Source organism: Ascaphus truei, chromosome 1 (genome assembly GCF_040206685.1).
Source record: "Ascaphus truei isolate aAscTru1 chromosome 1, aAscTru1.hap1, whole genome shotgun sequence".
Taxonomy (NCBI): domain Eukaryota; kingdom Metazoa; phylum Chordata; class Amphibia; order Anura; family Ascaphidae; genus Ascaphus; species Ascaphus truei.
This window is the reverse complement of record NC_134483.1, coordinates 335,920,742-335,932,987: the sequence shown is the minus strand read 5'-3', so window position 1 is coordinate 335,932,987 and position 12,246 is coordinate 335,920,742. Positions and strand designations below refer to the sequence as shown.

Below are 12,246 nucleotides of genomic sequence, written 5' to 3'. Positions count from 1 at the left end.
GTCTACATGGTTCATCACCACCTGTGACATTTTTTTTTTAAACTACACATATCCACAATTTGACTGTCGATCATGTAAAGATTCCTTCACAGATCAGTGGATCTGTATATATGCGTGAACTTGTAAAGTAAACTCCTTTTTTTTTTTTTTGCGTTAACAGTACATTAATTTGCATTGTATCTACTGTAATATGTCACCAATAAAATCACTACTCTACGGGATGGTTGGAAGTGTGGCTTAGTAAAATAAAATAGCATTATATGCAAAGTATATCAAATAGTTTTGATATTATTAAAAGGTAATTTATCACATTGATGATCCTGCACATGCCTAAGAGTAAAATTATTAGCAACTGTTCTGAACGTGCCACTCCATTTTTTACTTGATGACTATATTATGTAACATTTTCAGTAGCCATATAGTTTAGAGCTGTGAACATTTATTGCTGACATTTGGCAAATCAGGGAAAATTAGCTTTTTCCTTTTTTTCCCCCCCATTAACAATTTTGAGAAAATGGCAAATGTAGCAAAAATATTTGGCAAGCATTAGAGGTCAATATGCAAGGTTACGTGGCCCTATATTTGCTGCCAATTCTGGCATGATTGTGAACAATGCGAAATTCCAGTACGGCTAGTAGAACTCCTCTTGGGTATTTGAAACATGTAGTGCCCTGTGAGAGGCTGCAGAGCTCAAACCCTGACTGTTAGGTCTGCTACAGTATGGTGTTTTAAATAAACTCCTGATTGAACACAGTTGAAAAGGAAGGAAGTTACTGCCTGTCCGTATTCCTGAACCAGCAAGAGAGGAGGGTCAGAGAATGATTGCCTGGGACTGGCTGGGAGTCAAACGCAGCCCCAGCACCAAGCTTGCAGGGACCCAGGCTTCTTGTTCCCAGAGGGATTTACCTGGGAACAGTGGGGCCTCAAAACCCTGCCCCACAGATAAGCCTGCAAGGAAACAGGCTAGTAATTGCCCAGCAGAACAGCAGAACTTCACATCCTGCAACAGAAGGTTACCTTGAGACAGCTGAGACTCTTGCCTGCTAGCAAGATAAGGACTTTAAGAGGCTGTTTATGTTGTGCTGCACTGTCGAAGTGCCTTGATATGTTTGTTTCCCAGTCCTGGAAATAAAGTCCTTTATATTGAGAAAGAACTACAGTATGGACTTCTAACTGACCTCTCCTACAAGGCAACCTGTCACAAGCCCATATTTATTATCAGTGCCACTCCGTAAAAGACACCTAGGTGTGAGTGAGCCTTATGGTATCTTAACATGTCTTATGAAATTACACCCCTTAGTAATTGTGGTACATAGTATTTTATTTAGTTTACACTCTACATGGAGATGGTGAAGGCATAGGTTGCTGTGCTGAAATTCTATTTGTAATATTCATATATATGGATTTTGGATAGATATTTTTACATTGTAACATAGTGCTCCACAAACCATTGGGATCCAGAAAATACATTACATAGAAATTTATATTAAAAATGCACTCCTGGCGACACTGTGTTAATTTCAGCACTGGTGACCCCCTGCTCCTGATATGCTTACCTCAGAAGAGGGTGCCGGTAGCAGCCCAGTGGGGGCTATCAATATAGCATCTTAAATGTCCTGCGGACCAATAGGAAACCGTGACTTTATCCTTTATGGCGTCCTATTGGCTCGAGGTGACGTGGGAGCTTTAAACTGCACAGAGATACCGGCAGTACTTACGGAGGTAAATATCTCTGGAAGCAGGGAGTCTCTGGAGCTGAAATCATTGCAGTTCAGCTCCGGAGATCAATATTAAAAAAAACCATAATGTGTCGCCAGGAGTGCTTCTTTAAGGTCTAATGACTCAAGCAAGTAAGATGTGACTTGTGGAAGAAAAACACATGTTTATGGAAAAAAAATTGACTTTGCATACTTTATTAGATTGCAATAACATCTTTGAGATTACTGATAATTAAAATAGAGTCAAACTCTCTTTCACTAAATGACACTGAACATTGACTATTCAAAAGTCTTTTTTTGAAGAGAGCAACTTTACAAATTCACTGTATATTACTTTCTACTCCTGAGTCTGAACGTCCTCCATCTCGACTGGATTCAGAAGAAGCATTATTAATGGCATCTAGGACAATTAGCCGTGACCATTTCACCGCTGGGATATTTGGCCACCAGGACAGTTCACCGACCAGGTAATGTACTCCCTAACCCCTTACCCTAAAAGTCCTAACCTTATTACCTAACCCTAATAGCCCTAACCTTAACCCCTTACCCTAAAAACCTTAACCCCTAATCTTAACACTCATTGTCCTAGATGCAACATCTACCTCAGAGCCGGAATGGCCACGGCTAATGGTCCCTTTCTGTAATGAATGACTGGTGCAAAGTCAATGGTGAAGATTTGTCTCTAAATGCTAATCTTGTAAATATTTATGAAAAATTATTGTGACGTCAACTTTTTACAATATCCTAGTCTACTTTCATTACATAAAAGAAAAATGTATATTATAAAGATATTACAAATATATTATTTCTTTTTTATCCTTTGTCATTGAGATGCACTATTTGTCTTTTGCACTCTTCTTAAATCTGAGTCCGTCTTCAGTTTCTCAGGTTTTCTAGGAACTTTAAGTTGCAAAGAACGTCCGGCATCTTCCTTCCACAACAGTGATTTGTGCCTAACACAACGAGCCCACAACCATTTCTGTCAATTTAAAGGAGTAGTTCCCCCTACCCGTTAATTTCAACTCAGGGGACACACTGGTTGCTGAGCTACTTGCTGAAGAAGGTGCCGACGGAACTGTCCTCTCCAGGGGAAATACAATGGAGATTTGAATCTCCAGCGGCATACGGGTCAATAGTATGTCGCGATGTCATCCGTCACAGTTTCCTATTCACAAGCATGACACTGGGGATTTAAACCTAAATGAAGTACCGGGGGTAGAACGGTTTCCTCGGGACTGGAGTTAATGTGGTCCAGCTATGGAGACCCCCTGCTTCCTATACATGTTTAAAAAAAAGGGGGGGCCGAGAGGGAACTGCTGCTTTAATATATTATTTGAAGTATGATGTTACTATTTTTTAACAAATGCTTCATTTATTTCCTTTAGCCTTGGCTTTCTTGAGACATTTTTGTTCCTCTTCACTCCTCAAATATGTGGTCTGAAAGATAAACAAATAGATATGTTTACGTTTACTTCAGTGTGCACTCCACGTATGGTCTCATTCATGAAACCACTGTCTAACATAATTAACTTGAACAACTTTAGCACACGCTAACATCATGAATTTCAATGGATTTATCATGTGTTAAACTGAGTGATTAAGGGAAACAGCCTAATGCATACCGGTCTGGCGGTTAAAGGTACATATAGATTGGATGGGGGTAACTTCAATGTTGTGGTTATATTGGGGCACTGCATTATAAATTGAAACATTGGCTTTATTAGTTGGCACTTACCAAAGTGTCCCTTACTTGCAGTGAACGTCTGTGCTTCTATGTATAAGTCTTCCCTGGGAATACTGTCAATAGAAATAAAGAATAAATTAACAGCTATTGCTATCTTGTCTTTTGTTTTTATTGGCAATAGTTACCAACGGGAAAAAGTGGAACAAAAACCAGCCTATATAAAAAGGTTTAGTTATTTTGTTATGTGAAGTAAATGTACTTAAAGCTGCAGTTCAGTCTTTTTTTATTTATTTATTTATTTTTTTACTTCAATAGTTTCATGTGGGCAATCTCTAATTACCTAAAGAACTGTATAGCTGCAGGTCAATTCGTTCTCCATGTATTGATCGGCGAAATTTGGTGACATAATTAGTGAAGGTATCTGTTTTTCTTCTGCTCCTGTCTCTCAGTGGAAGCTCATGAATATTCATGAGCACTCCTGCACTGACATGTGCTAGAGGGAGGGCAGGGCTGACAAAGGGGTGTGCCAGGGCTTGTGACAGGACATGAAGGGACAGTGCCTTAGCAAATGGCTGTTAAAATAGAATACAAGAAAATTGGTCTTTCAAAGTTGTTTTTTTAAAAACAGAAAATGCTAAAAGTATTTTTTCTTACTACAGAACTGATTTATTAAAAAAAAACAGGCATGCAGGATATTGACTGAACTGCAGCTTTAATTGTTATATTATCTGGATATTTATTGGTTACACAAAAACCTCAATGACTCTCAACATACAGTATGTTCCATGTGATAAGAGTATTACTTCATTGGCAACAGAATTATATTGGGCAACAGCAAAATACTGTCAAGCAGAAATCCATCACATAATGCTTTCTTTTTTCCACTCAGGAGGATTTCCAAAGCATGAGAGCCCTGATTTTACCACTGGCAGTTTCCTTGTTCAGTAAATATGTGACATATTTATTGCACCTGGCCTTTTCAGCATAAAAAATGCCTCTGGCAACATTCTCATTGCCTGTTAACATGCCAGGAGAAACAAAGCTAAATGTTTCATACATAAGTGAGCCCCTGGTGGTAAGACCATGTGGTAGTGCTCGCTGCTCAGGTAATTAAATGGTTAAATGTGAGCAGGATAGGGATTGCTTTATCATGTACACAGCATATCTATAATTCTAACACCACTAACTTTTATTAGACTATCATTTATGTTTTAGTTTCTATGGCTGTCAAATAAGCAACAATGCGTACAAAATAACATGAATGAGGAAGTACTAGACGCAAAGTATTGTCATCAAGATCGAACATGACTTTAGACAAATTGATCCTATTTAAAAAAAAAATGTAACTTCTAAAAATATGACACAGGGCAACTGCAGATTAAAAAGCCTATTACACGATTTATCATTCCCACCTGTCAGCACATATACGGTACCTGTTCTACATTAACTCGTTCACTTTGTTAGCAAAGAGGTTGATCTAAATATTATTTTTATAAAAGTACAAATCTGATATGAAACAAGCATCCACAGTGAGCAATGTGATGGTTGTTCCATGTGGATTAATGTTGGGATCATTATTGTAAATGTTAAGCCTTCCTTGGACACAGCCATGATATACCATGTTATGAATAGAAGGCACAGATACAGTAGACGTCAGATGAGGTCTTCTGTGTAATAATCAGTGGCCTAATCATAAGCCCATCCTTACTTCTCTTTAAGGCTTTTATGTTGTGAGGTAAATGAATTCCATTATTCTGTAGCACCACCGAATAACTTTTATTGAGGTTGCACACCGTACGTTATTCTTAGTAATATTGAACAGTAATTTCTCATTTGTGAGTAAGCACGTCAATTTCTTGCAGGCGGTGAAATCTCTCAAACCAGATTAGATATGTTCCAAAAGAGAATCTCAGAAAAGCCACTAATTGCGGTGCACTCACAATTGCCCTTAAAATGAGGAAAGATAGCACTGATCACATGGATGATGTTATCCAAAACAATGTATAGAACTAGAAAAGTATATAGAGATATAGCTGAATGGTGCTATGTGACCACACACCAATGTCACAAATGCGAGATAACACATGGACGAGTAAAAGTCCAAAAATCACATACTATGACTAAAAGCCATTACCCCAAACAGCAAAAGTGCCAAGTAGAGGAGTGTATTGTGTACGCCGCACAGATTAAAGAGGGGGGGAGGGAGGGGTCAATGGTGACACACGATGGGATCAAATAGAACTAGTGAGGGAAGTGGGAGAAGAACAGTAACAACCGTAAAGGGATTGAGTAAAATCTTACTCCCTAAATGATGCCTGCCTCTAATAGTCAAAACAGGCTAGTGAACGAATGGTAAGCATCACTAGAGAGGTAAACTGAAGGTAATGAGCACCAACAGTACAGGAAACAGAACTTAAGTATAATCTTTAATAAATAGTAAACCGCTACTAAAACCCAACTAAACAGACTCAAACAAACACTTTAACTAAAACAAAAGCGGAAGGAGCAGGTGGATTCCTACTTAATCTAAAGCCCACGTCTAGAAGTCAAAATGGGTCCTAAGCGTCAAATTGGAGAAATCGGGTAGTCGAACTGAAATAGTTGAAAGGCAGCACTGGAGTCCTAAGGATAGGGTTAATATTATATGGCTCACATAGACCATACTCAGTCCTGAAAGCAGTAATAATCATGAGATCATGCAGGACATGCAGAAATGTGGCGTCTGCTATACTAGGTCTCCAAAGTCCCCAATAGCATGATGATGGTACCTGATGGGGCACAATGGTAATCACAAACAATGATAAAGGTATTAGTATAATAATCTTGAGATCACAAAGGACACGTAGAAAAACTGTGTGTGCTGAAATTCATCTCTAATGTCCCTGGTGACATAATAATGGTACCAGATTTGGCACAATAGTCATCACAGATGATAGTGAAAGTGTAATATGTGACGCTGGTTACCGGTAAGGAGCAGATGTAAGCAGCTGGCAGTGTGGACGCATTGTAGCAGGCTCTGGCTCATGTATACACCACAAGCTTGATAGCGGGATAAGATAAGTCCTTCTATTATTATTGTATTTGTTTCCTGGACCATTGAGCCTGGGATATGTCACCAAAGATTAAGATAAGTCATATTATTGATTTGTATTTTCTGTATTTAGGAGCTATATTACACTTTAACTTTATCATCTGTGATTACTATTGTGCCTTATCTGGTACATTATGGTCTATTTATCAAAGTCGGCAAAAATGCTGCACTACAATTAAAATTTAAACCAATTGGACGTTCGTCTCTGAGAACTCTGGTGCAGTACTTTTTACTAAATAACCCTGATTCCTCAACACTGATATGTGAATAAGGAATAAGGAATAAGACTCTTGGGCTGGGATTCAACAAGCCGCGAAGTGGGGTATCACACCTTGATCCGGCAGTATTGTACTGATATTCAAGTCAATGGCGATCCTCCCCATTGCAGCTTGATGAATTCCAGACTTAGAGACATTGATACAGTGACTTACACTGCCAGACACAATCTATTACACAATCAGGTTATGCTGTGTAAGTATCAGTGTGTCTATGTGGTTTATGTACAAGCTCTGAATAGGTGCGCACGTGTCGAACCTCGTAGTGTAATTTATAAAAGCTTGCTCATTATTTTTTAAGACTGCTTGCTTTGTTCTGCAGCTTTTTAATTAGATGCAAACGAATACAAATGTTAAAAAGGGGTGTGTTTTATCCAAACTCAACATGCAATAGAAATGTGTAGTACATGGCAGGCAAGGTTTGTCTGGTTGAGGTGAGAGTTTGGACAGCTTTTTACCGCTAGGTAAAAAGGGGTCTACGATACAGAGCAAGCCTTTCATGATGCTAAAGTCACAATCAGGACGGTACTGTAAATAAGGGCCGTATTCATCAAGGCAATGTGGTGCAAAACTGGTGCAAAAACATCTATTCACTTCAATGGGATATGTTTTTCTTTGACACCTATGGCAAACTTTTCTGCCTCTGAATTGCACCACTTTTGCCTTGATACCTTTGGTCCAAGGTCTTCCTAAACCTAGGGAAAACCTGAAAAACAATTCAGAGGAGAAAAAATGAGCAACCTCCATTAACTGTAACCTTAGTAAATTAACCCCCCGTTACAAAGTTTAGTGGTATAAGCGCTCCAATGCTGGATCCTCAAGATAATATATAAACAGAATAGTACATAAGTCAGGGCACAGGACACCGGGCTAGGGGTACATGAGAGAATATAAATCTCTAGTGTAATGAAGTTCTGAAAAGGGACAACAACACCTGAAGGAAAAGAGTAATGGGACTGAGCCCACTCCCCAAAACCTCATTGGGATAGTCCCAGAACTGCTATAACAACACATGAAAGCATTCTTGATATACTCACAAATATATAAATGCCCCTGTCCTGTGTCCCTGGTAAGGCTTGGTCCCCACTGGCTACTGCAGCGCCGGCTATGGCGGGCGCTGCGGGGACAAGAGCCACCCCTCAATGGTGCTGGGCCGGCTGCGAGGGGCGGCCACAGCACTGAGCCGACAGTTTTTCCAGGAGTCAGGAAAATTGAGATTTGACCCAGCGACGGAGCGCATAGCCACGCCCCCCAGCGGTTCAGCAAATGAGGGCGAACCAGCCTGGTGACATCATGGCCGTGCCCCCCGTCACTCCTCAGTCACGCCCCCCCCCCCTGCCTTTCCCCCTGCAGCTCACTGCAGACCGGGGAACTCGGCTGCACACGCCGCCAGCCTCGCAGGCGCGCGTGCAGTGGTGGCAGCGGGGCCGTAGCCTAAGGAATGCTGCTCATGGTGAATGTAGATACGCAAAAATAGAGAGTTTAGTGCACAGCCAAGAGAGTGGGTTCAAAAAAGATCTAAAAAGATTATTTTATTAGGTCCATTAAAAATAGAGGTATCACAGACCAACCTACGTGTTTCGTGTGCGTTGCACTTTATCAAGGAGTCAGTAAGTAAGCCAAATTACATACCTTAAATACACATATAGAAATGCCCCATTTTGCGCCAAAAACGCGGTGACGTCACCGCGTCAGGGCGTGTTATACCTCTATTTTTAATGGACCTAATAAAATAATATTTTTATATCTATTTTGGACCCACTCTCTTGGCTGTGCGCTGTACTCTCTATTTTTGCATAAATTAACCCCCCGTATGTTTAAGAATCAGCCTATTGTAATTATTTTCTACATTTTTACATGTTAGAGTTGGTGTGCTGCAAGACTTCTTATTTATTTTGTCTCTGAAAAAGCAACAAACATAGAAATAAAAGTAGACATGAGAAAATCGGTTAACCTGATTTTACATAATCAGAATCGAAATATAATAATATCAGTGCATTTACTTCGATTAAAACCACCACGCTGGTTATAATAATTTCAACACTGAAGGCAACTAAATCCAGAGTGCTACAGTATAATGTATTAACCCCACAGCTGTCAGAGGGGCCCCTCTAGTAGTGAAGGAGTTACATTCTATAGTCTAGACAACCAAATCATTGACATATGCCTTTAGGCTCTTCCAGAACAGACGTTTTAATAGTCTGATGGCATCCAGGCTTCCTAGAGCAAGACATCTGCAAATAAATTATTGGTATTGGGTTAATGCAATTCTTTGTTCAAGTCCATTATTTTTGTAGTAAAAGGTCATTAAAAAGCTATTTCTGTTGAAAAGAGAGAAACATGTAATTATTACGGTTCATGTAGACCTTCTTTTCTTTTTTCTGCTGAAGTGGCTTATTTGTGTCAGGTGACACATGGCCCAACTGTGGTCTCTTATTGGCCTCAGGAGTTTTCTTCTGGGCTTCTGTCCCCATTACAGGGTTCTCTGTAAGGAAATAACACAAGGGTGATGTGTATCAAGTTCCTGAAAAGCATGTCTAGGCGCACATGTGGGACAGTAAATATACCGTTGATAAAATAAGGACATAAACCCTCCACCATACAAGAAAACGAAAGAAACTCATGAATGCATTTATATGTTTTGCACAGGTGCCCATCACCTGCTTTACCCTAACATGTCCTCCTACAGTGATTAAACTGCAGATAAGGATTATGGGTAATAATATCCAAATGAGCACACTGGGCTAACTACTTATATAAAATAAATGTTAACATTGACATAAACAATACAATAATATATATTATAGGCTAAAGCCGGGCATTACTGAAATCCCTGCTCTCTGATTGGTCAGAATTCCGGGCATTATTCATTCAGTAATGCCCGGAATTTTTGACAACTTGCCAACTCACCTCAAAGCAGAGATGCGGGGGCTCGCGCTGAGAAAAAAAACGGCAAGTTTAAAACTTAACTGCAGCAGCCCTGCTCTCCTCACTGATCACACTGAACAAGCAGCCTCACCCCCCCTCTCTCCCACAGCTGCTAGTGCTGTCAGAAGCTGCTGTGTCCCAACTGGTAACTTTGTTGCTTGCAACAAAGTAATATTTCTCACCACATCTATTGCCTGTGCTACTGTAAGGTAATTTGTATTTATTTTTATTTAGTTATAGTTAATATCACAGTCCCCCCACTTCTCTCCCACACCCCCTCCACCCCCCTCTCCCCCCAATTCTCCCCCTCAGCCCTTTTCTCCCCTCACCTCTCCCCCCCACGCCTCTCTCTCTCCCCCCTCACCTCTCTCTCTCCCCCCTCACCTCTCTCTCCCCCTCACCTCTCTCTCTCCCTCCCTCACTTCTCTCTCTCCCTCACCTCTCTCCCCCCCTCACCTCTCTCCTCCACCACCACTTCTCTCTCCCCCTCCTTCACTTCTCTCTTACCCCCTCCTCCACCTCTCTCCCCCCTCCACCTCTCTTTCCCCCCCTCCACCTCTCTTCCCCCCCCTCCACCTCTATCCCCCCCCTTCACCTCTCTTCCCCCCCTCCACCGCTCTTCCCCCCCTCCACCTCTCTTCTCCCCCTCCACCTCTCTTCTCCCCTCCCTCCACCTCTCTCTTCCCTCCTTGCCTCCCTCTTCACCCCCTCGCCTCCCTCTTCCACCCCTCGCCTCCCTCTTCCCCCCCCTCGCCTCCCTCTTCCCCCCCTCGCCTCCCTCTTCCCCCCCTCGCCTTCCTCCGCCCCCCTCGCCTCCCTCTTCCCCCCCCTCGCCTCCCTCTTCCCCCCTCGCCTCCCTCTTCCCCCCCCTCGCCTCCCTCTTCCCCCCCCTCGCCTCCCTCTTCCCCCCTCGCCTCCCTCTTCCCCCCCCTCGCCTCCCTCTTCCCCCCCCTCACCTCCCTCTTCCCCCCCTCACCTCCCTCTTCCCCCTCGCCTCCCTCTTCCTCTTACCCCCTCGCCTCCCTCTTCCCCCTCACCTCTCTCCCCCCACCACTTCTCTCTTCCCCCCTCCTTCACTTCTCTTCTCCCCCTCCTTCACCTATCTCTCCGCCTACACCTCTCTTTCTCTCCCGCCCCTCAGCCCTCTCATCTTCTACTTTACTACTTTTTCCTACTCAGGTATATACACTGATAAAAATAAATGACTACAAAAATGTATCTTTTTTTATGAAAAATTAAAAAAAAGCCTACATTTAGCCTATAATATTAATAATCCCCTCAGAACAGGGCATTACTGGCCAATAATGCCCTGGCTGGGTTAAAGTCCCTCGGCTTCGCTTATTGGCCAGTAATGCCCTGTTCTGAGGGGATTATTACTTAATTATGTATGTGAAGAGCCTACCTGAACAAGGGACATACCAGAGGCAATACAAATTATATTGCTATTGAATTGCTGAATAGTTAAAGGGACAGTCCTGCCAATGGCTTAAGGCAGGGGTGTGCAAAGTTTTGATCCTGCATCCCCTGCCTGCTCACCTCCTGGCTCGCGCCCCCTTCCTGCTCGGTTTCGGCGTCAAATGACGTAGTGGGGTCATGTGACGTCACGTTGCCATGGCATTGTGACGTCACATGACCCCCGCTGCGTCATTTGATGCAAGGTTACCATGGTGACACGTCGCTGAAGACCAGGTAGGACAAGCTGCAGAGGCCTCACGCGGTCCCCCGGCATTCAATTTAAATGGCTTGGGGGAGAGCAGGGGACCTTTGTAGCTGCCACGCCCCCCCCCCCGGAAAATCTCCCGCCCCCCACTTTGCGCACCCCGGGCCTAAGGTTAGTGGCATGTTTCATAGGTTAAATGCAGCTGATTTACACCTGAAGATATTTTTGTAACATTTCCATGGTAGACAAATGGTTTGGAAGGGTTTTACAAGCCTTCTCCATTAGTTAAAATTGTAAGCTGATCTCTCTCCCTTTGTTTGCAAATTATTTATTGTGCCATCATTAGTCAGACATAAGTAGCTGTTATGGTTGAATCCAGTGTTCCAAACAAACAAAAAAACAAAAAGTGATACAGGCATACCCCGGTTTAAGGACACTCACTTTAAGTACACTCGCGAGTAAGTACATCTCGCTCAATAGGCAAATGGCAGCTCACGCATGTGCCTGTCAGCACGTCCTGAAAAGCAATATGGGCTCCCTACCTGTACCGAAGCTGTGCGCAAGCGGGGAGACTATAGAGCCTGTTACAAATGCGTTATTTCCATCTGTTCTACACGTATAGGACAATTGCAGTACAGTACATGCATCGATAAGTGGAAAAAGGTAGTGCTTCACTTTAAGTACATTTTCGCTTTACATACATGCTCTGGTCCCATTGCGTATGTTAATGCGGGGTATGCCTGTACATTCTTTTATACAATAAGACAGGGTGATTGAATGTTCCTAGGAAAGTCAACTACACAGAAACATTGATTATTTTTATTTTTAACCTGTTATGTTGAACTGCACCTTTAAATACCTGCAAGCTTGTTTTATGAATGGTTAATAAG

At 42.3% G+C, this 12,246-nt stretch overlaps 1 protein-coding gene across 9 annotated transcripts in view; it reads right to left on the bottom strand.

Annotated features, from left to right (window-relative positions):
- Positions 1-1,303: 1,303 nt before the first annotated feature.
- The window catches only part of STAP1 (signal transducing adaptor family member 1), a 145,296-nt gene continuing 134,353 nt past the window's right edge, over positions 1,304-12,246 (bottom strand). For all 9 annotated transcript variants that reach the window (XM_075607586.1, XM_075607610.1, XM_075607568.1 and 6 more), the window contains 3 exons: positions 9,122-9,253; positions 3,454-3,515; positions 1,304-3,155 (listed from right to left, as the gene is read on the bottom strand). In XM_075607586.1, the coding sequence (XP_075463701.1) occupies positions 3,490-3,515; positions 9,122-9,253 (158 nt within the window). In that variant the 3' untranslated portion in view covers positions 1,304-3,155; positions 3,454-3,489. The remainder of the gene's footprint in view (positions 3,156-3,453; positions 3,516-9,121; positions 9,254-12,246) is intronic.